Genomic DNA, 27,912 nt, shown 5'->3' with positions numbered 1-27,912 from the left:
GATGTACCTTTGAGTGCATAAATATTTTTATCATAAAAGTGATTTTTACATAAACCTTGTGTGATAAATTTATACATGATCTCAATCGCCTTCTATTACTTAATCCTTTATATTGGTGCCTTGAAATTGTTCTTAAGATGATCAAATTCCCCTTCCGTTTGCATGTTCTCCTGCCTATCATCCATCAAGTTTCAAACAGAGATTCGTAGATGCATTATCGAAGTTTATATATTTCCTGACTTGTTGAAGATGCCTAAATTGTAATTCTGATGTCTAATATTTAATCGATCAAATGGAGGAGTGGAAATATGTGCACCAGATATTTCTAACCATGCATTATAACTATAATTTTCTTTAAAAAACTTATCAGCCAGTAAACCAGTTACTTGAATGAATAAATCTTTGAAAACTACATTGCCTAGAAATCAGATACAGTAAATGAGGCTCTGTAAACGATCTTAATAAAACGAGTCGAACATTGAGTCCAATACATTAACTTTGATATTCTAGCTCAGAATAAATCTATATCTCTTCTGAATTATAACCCTTTAAAATACAAGCGAACACTGATGCCTAACCTTCATAATGCAATTTACTTGCCTATACATATTTATATTAAGTCTGGCATCATTCTCTATATAGAATATGATGAGACTGTTGAGAAGATTTCTATAATGCATACATTTTTTCATATTCAGACTTACACATATCAGAGTCTGATAATGAGTAAACTGACCATGAGTATGACCTACTTTGAGTGGATTTCCTGATCTTCCTCTGAGAATGCTCTCTGTACTTTCTAATCTGATGCCTAAAGACAAAGTAGCACATGGTTGCCAAAGTTGCTATCATAAATGATGCACCTATTGCTGTTACAGCGAATGCAGCCCACCTTGCCTTGTGACCAACAACAATATGTGCTAATGCAATAAAAGAGACAGAAATGCAAACGCATGCCAACCACATGAGTTTGTTAATTACAAGAACCACCTTCCTTTGTGCCTTGGTTTCCCATGCAACTAGTGTTATTTGAACTACCACAACAGCTAGGGATATAAACAAGCCCAGTGAGTCGAAGACAAAGAATACTTGGAATGCTAGCTTACGGACTACCATAGCTTCCCCAGCATGAGGGCCCTGACCCATGTACTGGCCAGGCACAGCAAATATAGCTGCAAAAGCAATTGCAGCAATAAGAAGAGCAACAACTGTCACAGAGTTAGTGGCATTATTTAGCCCCTTTCTATGCAATTTCTTCAACTCCTTTGCAATTCCAGTGACTCGTTTATCTGTTTTCACAGTCTGTATTAGTTGAGTATGCATATCATGCTTTATATCACTAACAGATTTCCTTAGTTCTCTTCTGTCTATTGGTTGGTTTATATTTCTGGCACTCTCAGCTCCAGCTTCTCGCAATGCATCTTTTATTTCTGATGCATGTTCAGTACATGGCAATTTTTCTGCAATATCAAGAGCCGTTTGTTTTGACTTGTTCAAAGTATTAACGTTGATGCCAGGGCATGACAATAGCTCTTTTACAATCTGCACCAAAGAAAAGGTATATTCTCAGTACACCTGTATGTATGCTGCATATAAATTAAGGTTCATGTAATAAAAGCAAGACTCAAGACAGTAGTTTCAGTCAAGGAGAAAAAATGGAAATCTAGTTGGATATGATCCTAGTTAGATAATTTCAAATAATTTTAAGTTCATACACATTTATTATAAAAAGAAAGACAAATTAGCATCTCATAGAGAACGAGATTTTGCCTTATCCTGTTCCTTCTGCTGCTTAATTAAATCAACAGAGACTCAGAGAGTTCCTTTGTCGACATGCTAAAAAAAAAACGAGACCTGTCTTGCAAGACTTGGACCATCCATATTAGCCGAAAATTGATATAGGTGAAACTGGCAATCTAAATTTCGATTCCTCAACTCAAAAAGAGATCAGCTATCTTAGTTGGACTCGTTAAATAAACAGCAGTTTTAGGCCAGCTTTAAGTAATCCAAGTTGAAACTAGCTTCGACATTTAACCTTGCATCAATGATACATGATATCAACAAAATACAAAATGATAAAGTGATCTCGAACAATGGGAAAACGACAAAATGTTTGTGCCACAACATAGGTGCTGGCTAGCCTGCCTGTTCCACACTCAAGTTACTATTCCTAACAATTGCCTGCGAGGACATTAAAAATGAAAACTGCAGAAGTTAGAAATCAAATTGAGTAGCAAAGAAAAGAAGATTCATTGTGAGAAATACAGCATGTGTGAACACGCATGGATACTGAATAGAGGGATTCGGACACAAGAAGCATGGTGTTATTGTGTCACGTGTGCCTGTGTCACTGTTATAGAGGATACTTAACAAAGTCATATTTAATAATTAATAATAAATACTCACTCAATGGAAAGTTTTGGTGAAGTACTGACTAGCCTGCAAGAAAACACTTCATAAAACTCCACTTCAAAATATAGAGAATTGTTGCAGGACATTAACAATGAAAACAGCACAAGTTGGATCAAATTGAGTACCAAAGAAAATATTCGTTGTGATAAATACAACATGTGTGCACACACACATGGATACCAAATGGAGGGATCCAAATACAAGAAGCTTGGTGATCTTATGTAACAGTTGCCTGTGTGACTGTTTTAGAGAATACTTAACAAACTCATATTACGAGGCACCTATGCATAAGGGAAATCTTTGCTTAAGCACTCACTCCTGCAAGAAACACTTCCCAAAACTCAACTTCTAAACGTAGAGAATTTTTTTGCAGGACATTAACAATGAAAATGCAGAAGTTGGAGCTCAAATTGAGTACCAAAAAAAAAAAAGATTCATTGTGAGAAACACAGCATATGTGAACACACATGGATACCAAATGGAGGGATATGAATTCCAGAAGCTTGGTGTTCTTGTGTAACAGGTGCCTTTGTAACTATTGTAGAGGATACTTAACAAACAAAGTCATATTTAGAGGTAACTATGCACAATGGAAAGCTTCGCTTAAATACTGACTCGCCTGCAAGACAACACTTACACAAAACTCAACTTCAAAAAACAGAGAATTGCTGCTGAGGACAGGTGGTCTGAGGCTTCTCTATTAATTGCAAAATACAGATTACTTTCAAAAATTTGGATGCCCTTACACTATTCTGAATGGCTCCTTATGTAGGCACAAGGAAGCTTCTAGAAAACAGTATTTGACTAATCCAACAATGATATAGGTCCTACTACTTACCAGGTGTTGGTATCTACATATCAAGTGTTGTACAATAGATTCCTAATATGCCATAACGTGCTACTTATTTACCAAAGTACCTGTGTACTTTACCTATTCCGCATAGGTCATTATAACAATCAGAACAGCCAACTATGTTGTCAAGGATCAACAGTTGCCTGTGGGTTGTACCCTTAGATGTTTGTTTTTATTTTGTACCAATATGTGTCATGCTCTTGGTAGGTGGATGTCCTTTTTCACAGTTATTCAAGATTTCATCAATCTCTTGACTTGTGGGTGAGATTAGCTGTGCATAAAATATTTCTGCATTTGAATTTTGATCATTCTTCTTCAAGTCGGTAACCTGTATCAATTTCAACTTCATTAATCAGTAAGGCTGACCAGAGACTGACTATGAAATTTAATTACAATACACTTTGAACCCAAATATCTGGCCCGATGATACATCTGATGCCTTTGAAGAATGTTGGTGTAGATCGAGACAATCCCCGAGGGAGGATTGCTTCATCCACTCATAGTCTAACATATATTTAATTATTTATTATTACAACGGTTCATGTACTCCATTTGGGAGTGTTTGGAAGGATACAAAAATTATAGCTACAATATCTAATGCAAGATTATTGATGTCAGTACAAGGATGATTTCTGAGCCAACTCTTGTGATCTTGTACTAATTGTACTTTATTGGCCCATTGAGGAAGATATATTGGATTGCTAAATAATTCTTCCCATTTTTTATCTGAAATATATTATTTTGGATTTCTTCCTTGAAGCATGTTGATATGCTTCATTTCCCATGTTAGAGCATCGGACAGAAAAAAATGTTTTCTTGGAATAAAATAGACTTCAAAATTATATTGCATCAAAAGACTTTGCCATCAAGAGTAGTGTCCTCGACAAAGTTATGCTCCAATTGCCTTGTTCTTAAAAAACTTAAAACTTCTATTATCATGTCCTGCTAAAATAAATTCTGGCAAGAGAAGATCGCACCATTTATCAACTACTCTAACGATTGCAAGAATCTCTTTTTCTGAAGAAAAGTAATTCAGCTCATGATTCTTGAAGTGGACTGAATTATACATAAAGAGTTATTTTTTACCTCCATTATCCTTTAACAAGATTGCAGAAAAATTATTTTGGAAAGCATTTATCTGAACAATAAATAATCCGACGAAACAAGGTGTTAGTTTCAATGCAGCTGAAATGCTTTATGTCCAGTTGAATGATTTTGTTTTTATAACATCCCTTATTGATTTATAAACTTTTGAAATGTTAGGAAAGAGCATTTGTACATAATTTATACATCCTAAAAATCATTGACACTGTTCAAGACTACAAAATGTGTCAAGAAACAAATGAATAATTTCTGAAGCTTGTGACTGCATTTTTATTTGCCACTTCCAATAATCACTCCTAGAAATTCTATTTCATCTTGGAAGATTTGCTTCTTTTTAGAATCAATGCTGAATCTGATGCCATGCCAATGGACCAGTCTTGCAAATTGTTGGAGATGTTGGCAATGTTCTTCTATGTTATCAAAGAATTTGAAAACCAGAAAAGCACCTATATAGTTAGCAATGAATTCATAAAATCAAGAAAAAACTTACCCATTCATCGCTGAAACTGAGTTGGAGTATTTTTCCAGACCAAAAACCATGACCAACAATTCATAAAACCCTTTTGGAGTTGTGAATGTTGTTTTGTGACTCTCCTTTTCTGATCTTGATTTTGTGATACCCAAACTTGTAGTTGAACTTGTTAAATAGTTTGCCTTCAGCCACACTTTGTATCAACTGTTCTTTATTTGGGATAGGCCATTTGATATCCACACTAATAGTATTCAAAGGTATGTTATTGGCTACCATTCTTGTCTTTCCTCTTTTAATTTCTACGTGAATTCTAACAATTAAGCAATAACAAGAATATTAAAAAGAAGGTTTTTAATCAAACCTTTTGCTTGTAATTCATCAACTTGATTTTGAACTTCTTTACAATATTCTTTATTTAACTCAATCTATTTTACTTGAATTGGCCTGTTATTAATTATAGGAATGTTAGCTTCTGGACTATCTAGCGACCTTTTTTCAAGCGGATGATCTATGCATGCTCCATCTATCAAGTCTAGCAATGCTGCATTTATTCCTACACACTAGGAGGAGCTTGCATTAGTAATGATTGAATTTATGGGACAAGTCTATTCTGGCTCCAAAACGACAGTACGGATTTACTAACACGCATGTTAGTCGCGCGTTTTACACCGTCGATTTTGCAATTAACGGCTGCGATTGACTAACCTGTCACTAACACGCTGTACGAAAGGTCCGTTTTGGAGCCAGAATAGACGCAGCCAAATTTATGCTTTGTTCTTTTTTCATAAAACCTTTCTTCATGCTTGACAAGTTCTTTCAAATTAGTGTAATGTCCCGTTTTTGAAATGGGATTTAATAATAAATTAAAATAGACCCCGGGGTGTAGACCAGTTGGTCGGTCTGTTGGATAGACAGACGATCAATGCAGGTTCAAGCCTTGTCCAGACTAACAAGCCAGTTTACCCAGCCGCGCACATGGGGGGTCCCATGCTGGTCTTCGCGTGGCCTAGAGGGGATTAGTTCTCGCCCGGAATGGAAACTTAAGAGAAGCCCACCGGTCGCTGGGAGATACCCCTTTGGGATACCAAAAAATAATTCTATTGAATGATTAAGGTATAAAGGAGAGATCATTCTATGAGAAGAGGACATGAAGGAAGCAATCAATCAATTTGGAAATAAATGATTATTTCAAAAGGCAGCAATGTAGGGTGGTGACTCAATTCTTACAAAGGGGGGGTGACCCAATTCTTGTGAAAGGTGGTGACTCTTTCACCAATAAAGCATCAAGGGGAGATCAATCAAAGAAGCATCATTCAAGCAATCAGCAATCATCAATCCCTCAATAAATCAAGCAAACAATCAACCAGAAAAGATTAAGCAAACAATTGACTTGAAAAGATCAAGCAAACAATGATCAAATCCACATCAATCATCAATTCAACTTGAGATCAAGAAAACAATTTAACAATCAAGCAAATCAATCGATCATTCAAACATCAACTATTCAAACATTAACTATTCAAGCATCAGCCACTCAAGCATCACATTATTCAAACAGCAAACATTAAAACATCATTTATTCAAGCATCAATTCATTCAATCATCAATCATTTAAGGGATCATTCAAACATTCACTCATCAATCCAACAAGAAATATCAAATAATAGAAATCAAGCAATCAGCAATAATCTAGCAAATACATCAAGCAATCAGTTTTGAATTTGAGAAAGTGTCTTGCACATAGGAAGGATGAAATCCCTTCCAAGCTCGCAAGAATTGGAAGGAGGAAAACCCTTACATGCTCTTGTCAAGTTTGGACGAAAACACAAATCTGGGTCAAGGATGACAAAAACCCTCCAAGGTGGGTTAAGAGTTGGAAGGATGGAAACCCTTTCACACTCTTTGGCAAACTAAGGGCAAAAACACTTGGTATTGTCACTGTTGAGTTAGGGACAAAAGCCTCTAATTCAGCAGATTTTGAAGTATTTCCGAAGAATTCACAATATGATTGATTTTGAGAATCGCGCTCTGATTTATTGATCTAAATATTATGATATATGATATTTGGCAAAGCTATTATCATCACAGTTTGAAGGAGAATTATTACAGAAAACCAAGATAAGTTCTATTTTCAGAATTAGTCATAGAACTATGAGTTGAATATTATAATAAAATTTCATCATTTTTGACAAAGTTGTATTTATAAAGATAATGCGATTCTCATCTTAGGTTGGAATTATTGTTTTAGGGCAAAAATCAAGAATATCCCAAAAAGGGACATTACAATTAGGCTCAACCCAACTTGCTTTAACAAAATCTCTAATAAATAAATTGCTAATTCTTGGAACTATACAAGGTTTGCCTTCAATGGTGAACTGGTACATCTGAAGTGTATATGGACTGGTACATCTATTTTTCCTTCTGTATTTATCTGAACAAAATTGGTAAATATAGTATGCTTGCCTATAAGAACTAGAATATCTGTAATGAAATAATATAACATGATTTTCCCGTTCATGGTTTCAATTTGCCTTGGTTAGGGATTATGCAGCCAAAATCCTTAACTGTTTCCTTTTTGCAAAATTAATGCTTGCTCCAACATCAAGGAAGGCTATAGATTTCTTGAACTCTATTCCTTTGTCTCTTGCCACTTTTAGCAAGGCATAAATAGATGTCTGAATTATTTAACAAAGAATTTATCTGATGTATAAAAGCATTATCTCTAATGAGATATTGAGATGAATTAAGTACCAAAGAATAAAAGATACTTTGTAAGAAATACGGCACATGCATACACACATGCACTTGTTGCTACTTCCACACAATGGACATTTCTATGGTTTTTGTCTATTCATTGTATTGGGGAGTCATGTTCTTCTTGGCCTTCTTCTACGAAACAAATTATATCCTACCCTTGATGTCTTTTCTTATATTTTCAAATCTTTGATATAGATAACAAGTCTTCAAGTGAACGAGCCAAAGTTATCTTGCTTTATTGAAGGAGGTTCAAAATCAAATTCAAAGTTACCTCTGATACAAGAACAATTTCAGATATAGAAATCATCCCCCAAAGCAATGTCATTGCAGTGCAGACCACACAATGCAAGGTTGCATGGACACAGATACAGGTACGGATACAGATATGGCTATTTTTCAAAACCCCCAATATGGATACACCGAGATATGATAATTATAAATGCGCACTTGATTTTAACAATTAATATTTATTGTTTTAATTTAAAAAAAGAAATAATTGATTACATTAACATTTGGAGCTAAATAATTATAATTTAGAAATATATTAAATTAAATATCAATAAAAAATAATTCTCTTGTTCTAACTTTCATTTATAGACTGTTGGTCTCAGATTACACAGCCAATATTTAATCTTGAAAGTTGAAAGTTTGAAACAACAGCTGATATTTGTCCTTAGAATGCTTAGTTAGGATTGATCCTCTTGATCTAGCTTCCGGTTGCTCTGCCATCTGGTCCATGTGCAGACAACTCATCATTCCCTTGAAGATCCTTTTCTCTACTCAGTTGGCCAACTCTTCTTCTTTGGGGTTGTCATAAGCCACACATTGGCCTCCATCCATTCCTTGATCAACCGTGATAAGAATCTTGCACTTGGTTCAATTGATCCCCAGGAATGGCCCCTTATGCTTCCTCCACCAACAGTCACCTTGCTTTTACAGTTATCTCCAAGCAACAAATCATGAGATAAAGCTCAACATGATCATCTATAGGCAACATGATAGATAAAGATCAAAGCACTTGAGACAAGCAAAAGGGAACGATCAGTTTCACAATATAATCCCAAGTCTCATCCCTAGAAGGTAAGGCCCATGGGAACACCTAGAGTTAGAATTTGAGTTTAACCATAGTAAGGACCCAAGCCCACCCCATGTTCTCTACAAGCTCTAACCTAGTTTTTACCATAACACTTCTCTTCCATTTGGAAGCAGTTCAAGAGGCAAATCAATGGGACTTTCATAGCAAAGACTTGAGTTCAAATGCTCGAAAGACATATTAATGTGTGATACAAAGAAATTGGAAAAGCCGGGTGGATAAGGTTTTAAAATTGACAAAGAAAAACCTCATTTTGATACTCTTATAATTATCATAGTTTATAGATTTATTGAGCCCTTAGTGAGTCATCAAGTACTCACAGAAAAGTTGTCACAATGAGTTTTCACCATTTTTATTTGTAGGGGTTTGAGCAACAACCTTTTGAGGAGTTTTGCCACCAAACTCACGTGAGTAGCTGTGAGTCCAGAGCAAGTCTGACACCAAAACTTGTGGATGAAGAAAAAACACAAAGATGCAACCTGTATGTAGAAAAAACACAGTACTTACTTCTTTATAAATTCCCAATCGCGCACATCTTTCTCACACAACATTGTATCCTTGAGCAAATTGGAGTGAATTTAGAGTGGATTTGAAGAGCAAAATTGAGGAATTTCAGGTTTCCAAGTTAGATTTTTTCTTTTATTTTCCAAGCATGTAAATTCTTTCTAGAATGTTAATACTAGGTTTGTAAATATGATTTACAATTTTACATTAATTTTATTGTTGATTTATGCTATTTTCTCTGAATGAAATTGCTAGTGTTTTCCTTTAACAGAGTATTTTATGCTTTAAGGTCAAAAAATTGTTATTTTCATTAAATTAATTAATGGCGTTGCTATTCAATTATCATATTTTGTTTGAAATACATAGTATATGAATTTCATTTTATTTTTCATGTTCAAATTACTATTTTGGGGGTATTTAAATATGTTGGAGTATAGCATACAATGGCATCCTAGTTTGCATGAAGCTTAGAATCAGGTAGGGGAAGCCATCCTATTGAAAGCCAAGAGTCTGCTTTGAAATATGCCACAGTGGAACCAATATCAAGGAATGTAATTTGCCTTTTCCACTCTAAGAAGCTTAATGGAGGTATCAACTGCCTAAAGTATCATATTGCATGTATTCATTGCCACAACATGAAGTTGAATTAAAAATCCATGAAAGTAATAAAACAAGAGAGCAACCAATCTTGCATTGTTGGATGGGAAGAAATTAGAGAGAGTGAGGACAAAAGAAGCCATTAATACTGATGTTCCACAAAAAACAGAAGTAGATATGACAAGCGTTCATTCACCTCATCCAGTTTAAGCAAAGTCCAATCACAAGGCTTTTTTTAACTAGAAATGTTCCTAGAGCACAACTTTTGCTTCAACAAGGTACAAGATATAACAAAGAGGTGCACCAAGAAACAAATAAGGCATGTGCAAATCTAGCTTTACAACCTCTTCAGCATGGTGAAGAGACCATACTTGAGAATTCGGTGACAACATTAATATTTATAGGGAAAGGATACAAAGCACCATCTCCAAGAGACTTAAGTAGAAAGTTGCTCCAAAATGTTGTTGTAAATGCAAAATCAATTCTAGAATAACAAAAGAGGCAATGACAAAACTTTGGATGTACTATTCTTTCAAATAGATAAACGGATGGAATTGCACCCTCGTCAATTTTTTAGCAGCTTCAAATAGTGACATGGTTTTCTTGAGATCAGTTGATGCATCTAACAAAGTAAAAGAAGTAGAAACTTTTAACTTAATGTTGGAAACTTGGAGGAGGTCGTCTTAGAGGTGAGCATAGAAAAAGTGGTGCAGGTTAAAATGACAGTACAATAGTATACATGGTAGTTGGAAGATTGCTTCAGCAGAGACATTCATCAATCTTTTGGACCCTGTGTGCCACCTACTTCCTTAACCTTCTTTTGGACAAAGGCACAATTGATTGGGTGAGACTAATTATAGGTAATGACAAAAATATCATAGAATACATTTACAGTCACACCAGGGGGGGAAAACTTGTACAACTGAGTGTCACAAGGTTTGAAACTAACTTCCTAACATTGCAAAGCACTACTAGTTTCTTAACAACATTGAAGTGGATGGTTGTGAGTCAAACATGGCTAGACTCAACATATTCAAAAAAGATTGATGGCAAAAAAGAATGGCAAAGACATTTTTTTATGATACCTTACAAAAAGAGTTGCAAAGATCATCAAGGCAACTTCAAACTTCAACTATTTCAAATTGAATCCTTTATTTTCAATTTTTAATGGCATATATTTTAATTTGTTTGTACCTGTAGGTGTCAAAGCTTTTGGTTTTGCACTTGAATGAAATATTTCTGAGGCCGTGGATAGAGCCAAAGAAGCCATCCAAAACTATACAAGGGGAATAGGAATAGATTTACAATTAGTATTATTGCTTACTTACAAACCTTTGAATTACTTATTTGCATGTTAGTAGTGGGAAGAATGGGGTGGAAATAAGCCAAATTTGCAAAAGCCAGCCCTCTAAACTTACAAACCTTTGCATATCTTATTTGCAAGTTAGTGGTGGGAAGATTGGGGTGGAAATACCCCAAATCTTCATGTGCCAACCCTCTAAATTTTGTCTCAACCTTGTAGGGCTTTTGGATATGAGTGCACTTGGAATTTGTTTCAGTCTATTTACACAAAGAAATGCAATAAGTTGACTCAACATCTTAGTGTCTTAATTTTTCCGCAATACAACCTTTAGTTTCACATAAGAAAGGTGAGCACATTTGGACAAGAGCTTATAGACTTCAATCATATCGATCCCTATAGTGATAGGCAAGATGAGGAGAACCTCATTTTGACAAAAGATGATATTACTGATTTCTAGAGACAAGCCATGGAGGGTGTAGGTGCTACAAAAGCAAGAGAATTTGGATTAAAGGACATCATTGTAAATAATGTCCAACATGAGGCAAAGGAGGAATCAATGCCATCTAGTATTAGGGTGGAGTCACAGGTATAGCCTTCTAGGCCAAGTCAGGAGTGGCACTCGAGTGCAAGGAGTAGGAATAAGACTACAACCTATCCCTAATTTTTCACCAAAATAGGAAAAAGAAAATCATAAAATCTTGTAATTTGTAATTTGCCTGGATATGTAATTAATGATGATTTTCAAAGACTTCATACTAGTTATCAGCTAGCTAATACATTTGCATGATGATGTAATTTTGTGATTTTTGTGATCTATTTGTATTTAAATCTAATAACACTTCTTTCATGTTTTATAGATTTATTTGATACAAGTCAGAAGGTTTTGGTCTGCCAAGTCCAAGTCGAGTCTGAGTTTGCAGACTATGGCTATTATGTTAAAACTTAAAAGAGCTAAAGTAAAACCCTTTGTTACTGCTAGAGTTCAAATCAATTTTTTATAGAGAAAGCATAATCAATTTTACAATCAAAGAATTGAATAACTTACAAAACAATATGAAATAAATACCTGATCCCGCCACTTTCTAGTAGCTATGTGCAAAGCTGTATTCTCCTTCTTGTCCTGTAAGTTAATAACAGAATGATCAGCTCTTATTAGTTCTTCAACCACATCAACACTCTTTCCCTTAACAGCCATATGCAAGGCTGTCTGCCCTTTATTATCCTTTCTAGTGGCAAGCTCTGGATCCTTGTTCAAAAGCACTTTCATGACTTCAAGATGGCCAAGCCTAGCAACAGAATGCAAGGCAGTCTTGCCATTGCTTCTTGCAATTTTTATCAATTTCACATCAGCCTCCAAAAGTGCATTAACAACAGTCAGATGACCTTGAATAGCAGCTGAATAGAGTGGAGTTGAATTTGATAAATCAGTTGTCATACTAAGAGAAGGGCAGCAACGCAAAAGCTCCACAACAATATCTGCACATAAGCAAGTAATAAGCAGTCCACATTGTAGCATATGTGCTATTCACTTTCTATTTTATCAATTTGAAACAGTTCAGTACATAAATGAATAGGAACTGGATCAAGACAAGTTGAGTGCACAGATGAAAAGTATCAAGCACTAAAAATGATAACATTATTTTTATTATCTTCTTGACGGTTCCTACAGGGCCACAACCATCCAAGAAATTTAAAGGGGAGTTACTGGATCAGCATTGCATTAAAATAAACGGATAAGAACATTTGCCAGAAATACCAAACAATTACATTGGTTTTTACTGCATAAGCCTCTCCTGATACAACAAAGGACTAAAATGTCTCCACTAGCTGACTATGTCCTCTTTAAGTTCCTTAGTTCAGTACATTAGTTGTACTAGGGTCAAAAAGGTCATTATCAAAACTGGTTTTCATATAAAGGGTCTTTGAAAGTCATCTGGATATAGAAACCAATAGCTATATAAGTAAAAAGGCTCAAAAAGTGTCCTAGAACCTTGATTGGGCCCTGATAACCCCTTATGTAAATGCTTATTCCTCGTAGTGAGTTCCATTTTAGATTAAATTCCCTTATATATACCTAAAATGGGCTTAACTAACAGGACCCCTAGTTAATCACAAATTAGTCATTAAACGGATAGAGTGGTGACTTTTCTAGATCTCCCTATAAACCCTAGAATATTATTTCCAGCATTTCTCATCCAGAAAGAGAGCAGGTACGGAAATTGCGCCAAGGAAACTCCTGTGCCATAACTACAAGCTGCAGAAACATCTAACCAGGCCAGAAAATTTCCAACTACAGTAAAACAAAAGAACAGCAACATCAACAAATGGTAGAGCAAATAATAGAGAAAATAACAAGTGAACGAGAGTAGTAAAGGAGAGTAAGTTAATTTCAAGGAAAGGAGAATACTTATCACTTTCCAGCTTATTGTTTATGCTCTAGATGATGATGATGATTTTGATATAGATGATAATAGTAATGCTGTTGGAAGCAGTGACTTAGGAGAGGAGTGACCACTGTGCTCTATGTTCCACGGGGACGCGTCCCCTGCATTTTTTGCCTCGTACCAATACTGGGGACGAAACAGGGATGCGGGGACAGGAAGTTGCCATTTCCTAGGAGTCCCCTTTTTGGCAAATTCACCAGGTACGTTTCAGGGATGGCTGTTGGGAAGCAGGGGACGGCCAGCTGTCCCCGGGACAGCCAAGGGACGCCTAGGCGTCCCCCGACTGTCCCCGGGACAGCTGGATGTCCCCTACGGCCCAGAAAATTTTGAAGTCCAAAATAAATAAAAAACACATTTTTAATTTATAAAAGAGGTTCGTGTGATGAACCTTTGTTGTGCCTGCCTCGACTTCCTGATAATTAGGGCCTGATCTATCCACCAAAGGTTGGATTTAGGGCCACAAAAGGAAATTACGGTTTCCTACAACATTTAGATATTTTATTTTATATGTCAGCAGTAATATTAGATCAGTGGCATAATTATTGCAGCACAAAACACATACACGACGCATTCTAGATTTCGAGGATTTTCCAGGTTGGCTGGGCTACCCATCCAGACCCATCCCGTCTCTTAGGGCTAATAGGGCCACCTGAGGATGGGCCCGGCATACCCCTGGCTTGCACTCATTATCTTGAATGTACTAACAAACAGAGGATATCAGGAAGATAACAAATGCATACAGAAAACATAGATTCATGACTATATTACTTGGTTAACATTTATCCATTATATATAAATTTGTAGGGATTAATTCATTATATTTGTGCCTAGTTGCAGAAACATGACTATCATTAATTAGCATTCCTTTTCTTTACTTATTAGTTGTGTCTGAGAATGAATGAATTATTTTTATTCTTCTATCTGTCACTAAAGTGTATTTTAATGCAGCATACTAAACCTGATATTGCAGGTCACCTATCTGGTGTGAAGATTAAGTTCATTTTACCCTTCTGTACATTACAAGTGTGCTTAGTTCATTTGGCAAGACATTTTTTAGGCATGGAACCGATTTAGCAATTAATCTAGGCCACTAGTTAAATTATATTCATTATTGTTATATGAGGAATGAAAGCAGATTTAATACAACTTGCACAAAGACATACTTCATCATTTCGACATTTCAGCGGATTGGCCTGGGGACATACCAGCCTACTGGCGATGGGGAGGGATGCTTACTAGGCACTGGTCCTTCATCGCTGGGAAGAACCAGCACCTAGCCCTTTCACATCATCTGTTGATTGATGCATTCCCAGGGCAGTCCTCATGGTTGTCTAGGCATCATAAATTATGAAAACTGAAATAAATATTATTACTGAGTAATGAAGTTACCTGCTGGATGCTTCTCCTTGCCCTTCTCTCCTTGTCACCTCCTCTTCCATGTTTCCTTGGGGTATGGGTTTATACCTCTTTGAAACCACGCGATTCCCCTTGAAACATGGCGTCTATTCCGGAGGTGGCTTGGGAATGGATGCGTCCTTTCATTACTCCCACTAGTTAAAATAAAACGTATTTTAAGCGGTAAAAATAATTTATGTATTGAAAATATATATATTTATGTACATGTATTGTTTAATGTTTCTAATCATTGCTTGTTGTCTACATGGGAATATGACAGTTCGGCTGGCTCCACCAAGACCCCAAATAAATATTAAAATATAACAAACCCTAATCTAATGCATAAAACAAACTAAAGGAATAAAAAGACACTCATTTTGACATTTGCAAAATAGGAAAAGAGCAGCAAGAAGAGAAGAAGCAGCTGGTTAAGGAGTGAACAGCAGGTGAAAGAGGAGCTTAGGCCATCAAATCTACTCCACTAGAGGTATGTTTTTCATTTTGCATTTGTTTTTGTAATTTGTTTTAGATTTTTTCAAGTTTTTTCCAAGTGTTTTTCAATTTTTTGAACAATAAGGGAGGGCATTGTGGGTTTATTTTGTTTATTTTTTAACTTGCAGCTCTATTTGACATTCTCATACAAACAAAAACATGAGCAGCTATGGGAGTGGTAGTAAGAGTAGTGATAGTGAGAATGAAGAAGTTGAAATTGAAGAAATTCAAAGAACTAGACATAGAACTAGAAGTGGGGCAGCCATTGGGGAGACTTCGTGAACTATGAATGGAGCAGGGGCAAGTTCAGCCACAGCCCCATACCCATTTGAATGTACTTCCCAAATCCTCAAAGAGTTTGCAAAAGGCCCATTCAACCCCAAAAAACCTCTATTACAATTTGCTACAAGAGTTGACAAAGATAAGAAAAAAAATTCAGGGGGTAGCAGAGTATGTAAAAAAATTCAGGGGGTAGCAGAGTATGTGAGTGTCATTTGTGCCACAAACAATATAGGGGCAGCTATACTAGGGTCTATTCCCATCTTTTGTGGTTAGGTGGTCAAGGGGTGAGGGGTTGCAAAAAAATAACTCAAGCTCAAAAAAATTAAGGCAACTAGACTGCATATGGAGGGGGAAGCATTAAGTAGAGGGACTTCAATAGAGAGTATCACTTTGCAACCTAGTGTGTCAAATTCAATGGATGACGCTTGTCATGGGGGAGAGGGTGCCACTTCTAGTAGAGGAAAGGCAAAGAAGACTAAGAGAGAAACTAATGTTGCTGATTTGTTTAACATACAAGCACGAGATAAGGTTGAAGCCTCTATTGCCAAATTTCTTTTTGCTCGTGGTATACCATTCCATGTCTCACGATCATCATATTATAAACAAATGTTCAAAGTTGTCATATGTGTTGGCCCCTCATATGTCATAATTTTCTAACTTGTAACTTGTTTGCACTTGCAGATACATTTGCTCCTTCATTGAGCCTATTGTTCATCTGATTAGATACGCTGATACTAACTCTCCTAACCTTGGAGAGATATATGAGACCTTTGATAGCATGCTTGGGCAGATCAAGCAACCTATTTATAGCAGGGACCCCACTTTGGGATTTTATGAGGAGCATCTTAGGCCCATTGTGACGTAGTGGTGGTGTTGAAATGTAGTGATTGATCAGTAAAGTACTGTACACTCAGCACATATCCTTGTTGGGGTCCGGGGCCGGGCCGGGCCTCGGGTAGGGGTTCGGGGGCGACAGCCACCGAAAAAAAAAAATTTGGGGTATTTTTTTTGTTGATGAAAACCGACATTGTAATAAAACCCTAAAAAGGCCGACTTTGTTTTTGTCCTAAAAACGCATGTTATAAGCGGCTGGGATGCTTATGGCATTGTAAGGTTGATGTACTGTTTTTTTGCTGGATAATAAGAAAGATTGGACGGCTCTGTATGGTGGACGTAACCCATTCTGGGTGAACCACATTAAATCTCTGTGTTATCTGTGTCCTGTTTTATTTCTTTATCTTTTGTATTTAAATCTGCATATAATTGTTAGTTCATATTTGCTTCGGATCTTCTTGAAACCCTAACAATTGGTATCAGAGCGAGGTTTTCTGTAAATTGGCAGGACTCTCAGATTTGAGTGGGAGCAATGGAGGATTCCAAATTCAAGGTCGAAAAGTTTAACGGCCAGAACTATCAGTTATGGAAAATGCAGATGGAGGATTACCTATATCAAAAGGATTTGTGGCGGCCATTGGAAGGAAAGGCAAAGAAAGCGACCACAATGTCAGATGAAGAGTGGGACATTTTAGATAGAAAGGCACTGGAATCCATTCGATTGTGCCTTGCACCGTCTGTAGCATTCAATATAACAGAAGCAAAAACGACTGTAGATTTGATGGCGACATTGGCAAAGTTGTATGAGAAACCCTCGGCTTCGAATAAGGTATTTCTTATGAAGCGTTTGTTTAATTTGAAAATGAGTGAGGGAGGATCTGTAGCAGAGCACTTAAATGAATTTAATACAATTACCAGTCAACTGTCTTCAGTAAAAATTACCTTTGCAGAAGAGGTTAGGGCTCTCTTGATTTTATGTTCTTTGCCAGAAAGCTGGAATATCTTGGTTATGGTTGTAAGTAACTCTGTCTCTCGTAAAAATACTTTGGTATTTGATGATATTGTTGGTGTTATCCTAAGCGAGGAAATGCGAAGGAAAAGCACAGGTGAGACTCCAACATCATCGAGTAGTGTTTTGAATGTGGAGAACAGAGGAAGATCAAAAGAAAGAGGAAAAGGCCCTGGGAATGAAAAGTCACAAGGGAAGTCAAAGAAAGGACGCTCTCAATCTAGAGGAAAGAAAAATTGCTAGTACTGCGGAAAGCCTGGTCATCTAAAGAAAGACTGTTGGTCTCGGAAAAACAAAGGAGACAAAAATGAAAATGACAGTAAAGAAGCTAATATTGCAAGTAATACTTTACAAGATGCTTTAATCTTATGTTTGGATAATGTTAATGATTCTTGGGTAATAGATTTTGGGGCTTCATTTCATGCTACACCCCATAGAAAATATTTTCTAGATTATGTTCAAGGTGATTTTGGATAGGTATATTTGGGTGATGATGAGCCCTATCAAATTGTTGGAAAAGAAAAGATAAAGATCAAGTTGCAGAATGGAAATGACTGGTTTCTGTAGGAGGTAAGACATGTTCCTAATTTAAGAAGAAATTTAATTTCTGCAAGGCAACTAGGTAGTGAAGGTTGCATAGTTACCTTCTCAGACAGTATGTGGAAAGTCACTAAAGGATCATTAGTAGTAGCTAAAGGTGCGAAGGTAGGCACATTATATCTATGTACTGGTAACACTTACTCTACCCTAGCTGCTACAGATAAAGTTACTACAGGGACAACAACAATAGATGTTGCAAGAACAGATTCGATAATGTGGCACCATAGGCTTGGGCATGAGTGAGAAAGGGATGAAAATCCTTCGATTCCAAAAATCTATTGCCAGGACTAAAGAAGATTGATTTAGAGTTATGTGAAAATTTTGTTTATGGTAAACAGAAAAGAGTCAGATTTCGCAAGGTTGGGAAAGAGAAGAAGAGTGAGAAGTTACAGCTTGTGCATTCAGATGTATGGGGACCGGCTCAAGTATCATCTCTTGGTGGCTCTTGTTATTATGTTATTTTTATTGATGACTCAACCAAAAAAACATCGGTATATTTCCTAAAACAAAAATCAAATGTTTTTGAAACTTTTAAGAAATGGAAAGCTTTGTTGAGAATGAGACAGGAAAAAAGTTGAAGTGTCTCAGATCGGATAATGGAGGTGAGCATTGCAGCAAAGAATTTGAATATTACTACTCCTTAAATGGGATTCGAAAGCAGAAGACAGTTCCAGGAACTCCACAGGAAAATGGTGTGTCAGAGAGAATGAATAGGACTATCATGGAACGCGCGAGGAGCACGAGATTGCATGCTGGATTGCCCTTACATTTTTGGGCAGATGTTGTACATACTGTTGTCTATTTGATAAATAGAGGACCTTCAACCCCTTTAGATGGTGGTATTCCAGAGGAGACATGGACTGGTAAAAAAGGTAAATTATTCTTTTCTGAAAACCTTTGGTTGTGAAGCTTTTGTCCATATTGATAAAGAAAACAGAACCAAGCTTGATGCTAAATCTCAGAAATGTACCTTCATTGAATATGGGATAGATGAATATGGCTATCGGTTATGGGATTTTGAAAATAAGAAAATAATTAGAAGTAAAGATGTTATATTCAATGAGAAGGTTACGTATAAAGAACAAATGCAGGAAAAGAAGCATGAACAGGACAAACAAGAATATGTGGTGTTGGATGAGATTCCTGAAAATGAAATGCCACAGGTACCTGATGCTCAGCAACAACAGATTGTCCCACAAACTCCTGCAAGTGTTAAAAGTTCTACGAGGTCAAGTAGACCCCCTGAAAGATTTTCTCCTTCTTTGTATTCCATTTTATTAACTGATTCTGGTGAACCCGAAGAATATGAAGAAGCAATGCAGGTGGATGCCAAACAATAGTGGGAGCTAGGCATGAAAGAGGAGATGAACTCCTTGATGAAAAATAAGACTTGGGGCTTAGTCCCTTTACCTGCAGAAAAAAGAGCTTTGCCTAACAAATGGGTTTATAGGCTGAAGGAGGAGGAAGGAGGTCAGAAAAGATATAAAGCCAGACTTGTGGTAAAAGGTTTTGCACAGAAAAAGGGTATAGATTATGATGAAATATTTTCTCCAGTTGTAAAAATGACTTCAATTAGAACTGTACTTAGTCTTGTGGCTGCAGATGATTTACATCTTAAACAATTAGATGTCAAAACAGCTTTTCTCCATGGAGATTTGGAGGAGAAAATTTACATGTTGCAACCACAGGGATATGAGGGAACTTGGTGTGCAGGTTGAAGAAAAGTTTGTATGGCCTAAAGCAAGCACCCCGACAATGGTATTTAAAATTTGATAGTTTTATGGCTGAACACGGTTATCATAGATGTCATTCTGATCATTGTGTATATTTTAAGAGATTGGATAATGGCAATTATATTACCTTGTTGCTTTATGTTGATGACATGCGTGTTGTTGGGTCTAACATGCAACATATAAATAATCTTAAACAGAAATTAGCCAAGTCATTTGCTATGAAGGATTTGGGTGCAGCTAAGCAAATTCTCGATATGAGGATTACACGGGACAGAAAAAATAGAACCTTGAATTTGTCCCAAAGTGAGTATATAAAGAAGGTGTCGAAAAGATTTAACATGCAGGATGCAAAAGCAGTTAGTACAGCTTTGGCTAGTCATTTCAAATTGACTAAGGAGATGTGCCCAAAGGCATAGGAAGAGGTTAATAAAATGTCTAACACCCCGTATTCATCAGCTGTTGGCAGTCTGATGTATGCAATGGTATGCACAAGGTCAGATATTGCACATGCAGTGGGAGTTGTGAGCAGGTTTATGAGTAATCCAAATATAGAACATTGGAATGCTGTGAAATGGATCCTTTGGTATTTGAAAGGAACCACTACGAAGGCATTATGTTTCAAAGGATCTAATGTTGCTCTGAGTGGATTTGTGACTCTGATCTGGCAGGTGATATTGATTCACAAAGAAGTACTACAGGGTATGTTTTTACTATAGGGGGAACTGCAGTCAGTTGGATTTCTAGGCTGCAAAAGGTTGTTGCACTTTCAACCACTGAAGCTGAGTATGTTGCTGCTACAGAAGCCAGCAAGGAGATGATTTGGTTACAATGTTTTCTGGAGGAATTGGGTCAAACACAGGAGGATCGTCCATTGTATACTGATAGCCAGAGTGCCATTCATCTTGCGAAGAACTCTGTTTTTCATTCAAGGACAAAGCACATTCAGCTCATGTACCACTTCATCCGGACTGTTTTGGAGGAGGGTCAGTTATGGCTTGAGAAGATTCACACAAGTGAGAATCTTGCCGATATGTTCACGAAGGCAGTTCCACAGGAGAAGCTGATTTCTTCATCAGTTTTTGTTGGTCTTCTTGATTGATAATTGTGGAATTTATACCAGTCGAGTCCTAGTGTTTTATCCAACGGATGTTGCATGTACAGTGATGTTGTGTAGTATCAGTCTCCAAGTGGGAGATTGTTTGGTGTGGAGCGGCTGGGATGCTTAAGGCATTGTAAGGTTGATGTACTGTTTTTTTGCTGGATAATAAGAAAGATTGGACAGCTGTGTATGGTGCACGTAACCCATTCTGGGTGAACCACGTTAAATCTCTGTGTTATCTGTGTCCTGTTTTATTTCTTTATCTTTTGTATTTAAATCTGCATATAATTGTTAGTTCATATTTGCTTCGGATCTGCTTGAAACCCTAACAGGTGGAACATTATGAACAACCCACTTCACATGGCAGCCTATGCTCTCAATCCCAAATGGTATGCACCGAGACTTGGGGGAGTGCCTCCATCTAGTGATGAAGAGGTGAAGGATAGCCCTTTTAAGGCAATTTCAAAAATGGATAATGAAGATGAATCTACCAAACTCCGCACACAGTGGCTTAATTTTGTTAATCTTCATGGTCCAACGTTTGCCAAACCTGAGGCGAGATCAGATAGAGCTACATTAGCTCAAACCGACCCTATTGGATGGTGGACATGGCATGGTAGAGATGCACCAGATCTAAGAGTACTTATCGTTCATCTTCTTTCACAGGTTGCCAGTTCCTCTACTGCAGAGAGGAATTGGTCCACATATAGCTTCATCCAATCAGTCAAGAGGAACCACCTTACCTCTAGACGATCGGAGAAGTTAGTGGCTATTCACAGTGCATTGCGGCTACAGGATCGCCAGACTCCTGAGTATCGTCAAACTCCAGCCTTACGTTGGGATGTCAATCCTAAAGATGCTATGCAGGTTGAGGAGGACAAGACACCTCTAGGATTGCTTGGGGTTCCATTGGTTGAGGAGATAGCCCCTCATACTGATAGTGACTCAGACAGAGACTCTAGCTCTGATCTTGATTTAGACTCTTAGTCTTAGACCTACCATGTGCTGATTATGGACAGCCATAAATTTTCTTAGTTTATCTTGACATTATGATAGACAACTGTGTAATGAACCTTTGATGTACCTGCCTTGCCTTTCTGATAATTAGGGCCTGATCTATCCACCGAAGGTTGGATTTAGGGCCACAAAAGGAAATTATGGTTTCCTGCAACATTTAGATATTTTATTTTATATGTCAACAATAATATTAGATCGGTGGCATAATTATTGCAGCACAAAATACATACACGACCCATTCTAGATTTTGAGGATTTTCCAGGTTGCCTGGGCTACCCATCCAAACCCATCCCGTCTCTTAGGGCTAATAGGGCCACCTGAGGATGGGCCCAGCATACCCCTGGCTTGCACTCATTATCTTGAATGTACTAACAAACAGAGGATATCAGGAAGATAACAAATGCATACATAAAACATAGATTCATGACTATATTAGTTGGTTAACATTTATCCATTATATATAAATTTGTAGGGATTAATTCATTATATTTGTGCCTAATTGCAAAAACATGACTATCATTAATTAGCATTCCTTTTCTCTACATATTAGTTGTGTCTGAGAATGAATGAATTATTTTTATTCTTTTATCTATCACTAAAGTGTATTTTAATGCAGCATTCTAAACCTGATATTGCAAGTTACCTAGCTAGCGTAAAGATTAAGTTCATTTTACCCTTTTGTACATTATAGATGTGCTTAGTTCATTTGGTAAGACATTTTTAGGCATGGAACCGATTTAGCAATTAATCTGGGTCACTAGTTAAATTATATTAATTACTGTTATATGAGGAATGAAAACAGATTTAATACAACTTGCACAAAACATACTTCAACATTTCGACATTTGAGCGGATTGGCCTGGGGACGTACCAGCCTACTGGTGATGGGAAGGAATGCTTACTAGGTGCTGGTTCTTCATCGCTAGGAAGAACCAGCGACTAGCCCTTTTACATCGTCTGCTGACTGATGCATTCCCAGGGCAATCCTCATGGTTGTCTAGGCATCATAAATTATGAAAATTGAAATAAATATTATTACTGAGTAACGAAGTTACCTGTTGGATGCTTCTCCTTGTCCTTCTCTCCTTGTCACCCCCTCTCTTGTGTTTCCTTGGGGTGCGGTTTTATACCTCTTTGAAACCACGCGATTCCCTTTGAAACATGGTGTCTATTCCGGAGGTGGCTTGGGAATGGACGCATCCTTTTATTACTAGTTAAGATAAAACGTATTTTAAGTGGTAAAAATAATTTATGTATTGAATATATATATATATATATTTATGTACATGTATTGTTTAATGTTTCTAATCATTGCCTGTTGTCTACACGGGAATATGACAAGCTGATTATGGACTTCTATGTTTTAACTTTTCTATTTACAATTTATGTCATCTCATAGTTATGGATGTTTAATATTTAATATTTATCATTTTATGTCTATTATGGATGTTTATGACATATGTTTGTTGGCAATGATTGATAAAAGCATTTGAATTTTGGTAAAATGTTTGTCAATTCTCTTGTGAAATCTCAATTCAAGTCTAATGCAATGTATTAATGTCTATGATGAATGCTTTACCATTGTTATGATATGCATATTTGAAAATTCTCTATATTTGTAAAAAAAACCCCTATTTTTTTAACAGCCGTCCCCCTGAAAATGACCCAAAAGTACCCCTATGCCGGAAACACGTCCCAGCATCCCCTACCGTCCCCGTCCCCGAAACTCCGTGGAACATAGCTTGTGCTTGTTTCTTTAATTTTGTATTCCCATGTTCTTATTTTGGACTGAATTTAAATTTTGAATCTATGGCATTAGGCATTTTGACATTGTGGTGATTAATGTTTATGCCTGATGGTAGTTGTAATGCATCTTAATATAGGATATTGATGTAATGAATTGCATTTTCGTTGTCTTATGTGAAGCATTTCATGTGTCATTATATAATCATGTATATTACTTAATACAGAAAATAAAATTTGCCTAGGGATCAAATCAAATTACGCACTCACTCCCAAGAAATGTTGGAGAATAAGCAAATCTGGGTTTACATCTAGGTGAGAACTTGAAATCTAATTATTTTTTTCATTAAGTTCGAACAAATATATATGTTCTCGAAAGTAATTTTGACATTTCATTAGGTGTTTTCCTATATGATCATATCATTGGAAATAACCCCACTTTTTGGATCAGAGAAAGATCATTATTCTCCTGCAAACTATCTTCTACATTTCTCAATTCCCATTTCTAAAACTCGGTGCAATACCGGTACCATTGCCTTTCGTCTTAAGAAACAACATATTTGGATTATATACACACACTATCCTTTGCTCTTGAGCATATATTCATTATGCAAGAATCTACTTTCCAATCATATAGATTCTACCCTAAGTATCTATTGTGTAGGTGCCCATTTATGATCTTCTGGGCTATAGGTAAGCTAATTTTTGGTAGTGTGAAAGGCAAGTGCATTCACATTTTTTATCTAGATGTTTTTAGTTATTCTATCACTTACCCAATCGAGAGAACAAGAAATGTTCTATTCTTGTTCTATGTCTACCTAGTTAGTGAAAACCAAGCATGCAAGCTAATTAAGGACAATTTCTTGAGTCTTCATCATCTGATACCCCTGCGATGTAATGATGGGATATGTGGCTACAACAAAAAAGGCTCTCTTTCCAATGCCATCTCTCATCATCATTCCTAGAAACTCTTCTGCATAAATATATTGCTGAGTAATTGTTTCTTTGAGGGAAACTGTGGTACTTTCAAAAAAGATGGTTTATTTTGCAAAACTTCTTTTTCCCTCCTTACAGTCTCTCCTTCTTCCCCTTTATATCATAAGATGTATACTGAAAAGTGAACAAGAAGTTGCCCAGCAGAGTTGTACAAGAATAATGTATTAGGCTGGAAGAAAAAATGTGGAGATTTTCATGCCTAACCTGCTTGACTACAGTCTCTAAAGTTGGCAGTGTCTTGCACCAGTCCTCTTATAAACTAATTGGAAGAACAAGAGCAAATAAAAAATGCAGCACTACACTAACAACAGGTAATGAAAATGAAGCAAAAAAATGGCATTGAGAATATTCGATCAAAAGCACAAATACTAGCTATGCATAGTAATAATCACAGTTGACTGTAATTTAAGAACTACTCTAGCTTACTTCAAAATGTGAAATTGATTGTTGTGGTCGTGTATGCTTGTAAGAAAAGGAATCTAGTTTTTCCTGTAATATATGCATTCCAAATCAACCATCTACATGGTACACAGCAACAATCCATTCTATTCTAATTATCAAACCCCACAAATTTGAATGGGAATGACAAGATGGATCAGTTAAGTTTTAGCCTGCTAGGCAAATCCAAAACACTAGAGAAAAGATCCATCCACCTCCTTGGATTTCTCCATCTTGTACACTGCCATCTGGGATTCAATAGAATAGAATAATTTGCAAATGAACATTACAGCTGCATTATATTTAACTTAATTTTATTTATGTCAAAGCTGAAATGGTCAAGTCCTTCATCTCCTCGGTGCAGTCCTCTTCCGTTAAATTGACATTCATTTACCCTTCATCCACACTATTAAATCAGCGTGGATAGTCCAATCACCAACCAACTGCATTATTCCGTGGGGATTGGGAACTACTCCAGGCATCAAATTGGTCATTTGCATTGGTAGGTAACTAGCGGTCAAGAGCATAAATAACCTCCTTGACAGATCCGAGTCCCTCTTCCTGCTCCCTGCTCCTCACCCCTTTTCCCGCTCCTCTCCTCTCTCTTCCCCACATCAGGGGATTCCATTCCCGTTGACATTGATAAAGCGCAGTAGTTCTCTCCTGTTGGGTTGGTTGAGCTGGGAGTTTTCTCCCATTTACGTTGATTGAACAGGGTAGTCATCGTTCTTTGAGCTGATAGATTTACGAAGTCCTATCCAATTGGATTGCTCGAGCGAGGACTCCTCTTGTGTTGGATTGATCGAGGGAAGAGTCCTTCCCTGAAATCTCAAGACCTAATTACTTTCTGGGTGTTGGATTGGTCGAGCAGGGAGTCCTCTCCCGTTCAATTCAAAACCCAAAAAGTAGCTCAGGCAGCTACTTTCCCGATGTTCTAGGTAGAGAAGAAATTGGGGATAGGATTCGAATTGATATTTGTTGGCGTTGTTGAGACGAATTTAGGCTGATCTTTGTGTAATTTGGGCCATTCAGTCTTAAAGTTGAAAGTGATAAGTCTAGAGCTACCAATACAGGGAAGGTGATGATAATCTGAGGATGATTCTAGGTTCTAGTTGTGCACTCAACCAGCAAAACTATCATCAGTGGCAAAAGCAAAAGGGCAGAATATGGACAGGAACTTCCACCAACGAACATAAAAGGTAACATGCCTGAACTTATTCCATAGGCCGCAAGTTTCATCAGTACAAACACTTTTCTTTCATTCAAAACAAAAAAATGAACTCGATACCTCTGAAAGGCTTGCGAACCAGGACAAAACCATTATACTCCGAGATAATTTTACACAAGTGGGCAAAATATGGGGGAGATACAATGAAAAAACGAGAAATAAAGAGACTGAATTTTATTTGGCGCTAAAGCGGATTCAACATCCATAAAATCTTTCCAGTGGACATAATGCAGCTGCTGCAAAACAACAAAATTCTAGCGGGGAGTCAAGTGGGATTACCCAAATGACCGTGCTTGGCCGCTATATGCAGAGCATCAAAGCCGCTGCGCGTCTTCAAACTGGCGGCTTCCAAATCAACATAGTTGACAAGCTCCTTGACGACCTCCAGATGACCACACCCTGCCGCAACATAAAGCGCCGTCTCTCCCAAGTCATTCTGCGCGGCAATCAAGTCCCGCTGGGCCTTCCCGTCTGCAATCTCCATGATCACCTCACCCTCACGGTCACATGCCTCCGGCGAATCCAAAGACCGCCCGCTCAAAATCCCCCTTACTCGTTCCAAATTCCCAGCCCTGGCGGCCGCGTGCAACTCCGTGTCCTTGTGCTGCCATGTGACCTGCTTTAACAACCTCTTCGTGGGAATAAGTGCCTCCTGCTCCATTCCCGGGACTCGAAACCGAAACCTTTCCCCTCCCTTAATGCGGCCGCCCAGTAAACAAAGCACTCCGATTTCCCGCCCCGTAGGTATAAAGCCGAGCAAATTCCATTACAGGCAAGCGAGATTTGCAGAAAACAGGACGAATTTGCAAATTAAAGGCCGGGATTAAAATATTATAAGGAATTCTGCAGCTGGCATTTCTCATAACACAATGAGAATATTTTGTTATGTCATGTCGAGTAACATGACTGCCATTAAGCCGCCGCCTGTGCACTGTGCAGCCAAAATTATAAAATTATTCCACATTCCAAAGCACCCGGTTTTAAATAATAAATTATTCCTGCAGCACCATACAGAGCCTTCAGATCTTTCCTTCCAAGAAATCAATAAAAAATGTTTTACAGAAAAGGAGTATTACAGATCCCTCCTCTACAGAAGACGCTGGACTAATGCGCATATACGTTGGCTGTGTAATATTTCGACTTTTCGTAGATAATCGCCATTAGACCTACTTCCATATTGATCTTTATACGTCCATGGCCTACAAATCGATTTACTACGTCAGAGAGAGGAAATTTTTAATATATCTTCTTCCCAAACCTCAACTTAACTTTCTCATAAATCTACAGTGGTTGTGGGCTGGCCCGGAACAGTTTAGTCAACTCACCCTTTCAAGTAAATTTTTGTTTGACAGTTGAATCTTTCTTTGTGGTTTTCAAGGAAATAGCATTATAAAATTTTTAATGGAGGATATTATATTATTTATAAGATCATTTTGTTTGGTTCCAAAACAGATCTTTGGTACAGCATTATAGTGATGTGTTAGTCAATCGCAATCGTTTATTGTAA

At 37.2% G+C, this 27,912-nt stretch overlaps 1 protein-coding gene across 1 annotated transcript; it reads right to left on the bottom strand.

The window, feature by feature from the left end:
- Positions 1–430: 430 nt before the first annotated feature.
- On the bottom strand, positions 431–27,679 carry LOC131059863 (ankyrin repeat-containing protein At2g01680). The gene is made up of 3 exons (XM_057992922.2): positions 26,685–27,679; positions 12,162–12,571; positions 431–1,542 (listed from the first exon to the last, which is right to left on the bottom strand). Exons 1-3 carry the CDS (start codon positions 27,064–27,066, stop codon positions 670–672), a joined length of 1,665 nt encoding a protein of 554 aa, XP_057848905.2. The 5' UTR covers positions 27,067–27,679; the 3' UTR covers positions 431–669.
- Positions 27,680–27,912: the final 233 nt, after the last annotated feature.

The sequence above is a fragment of the Cryptomeria japonica genome, chromosome 10, assembly GCF_030272615.1.
Source record: "Cryptomeria japonica chromosome 10, Sugi_1.0, whole genome shotgun sequence".
In the NCBI taxonomy this organism is placed as follows: domain Eukaryota; kingdom Viridiplantae; phylum Streptophyta; class Pinopsida; order Cupressales; family Cupressaceae; genus Cryptomeria; species Cryptomeria japonica.
Note: the sequence above shows the minus strand (reverse complement) of the source record. Positions and strands in the feature narration are given on the sequence as shown.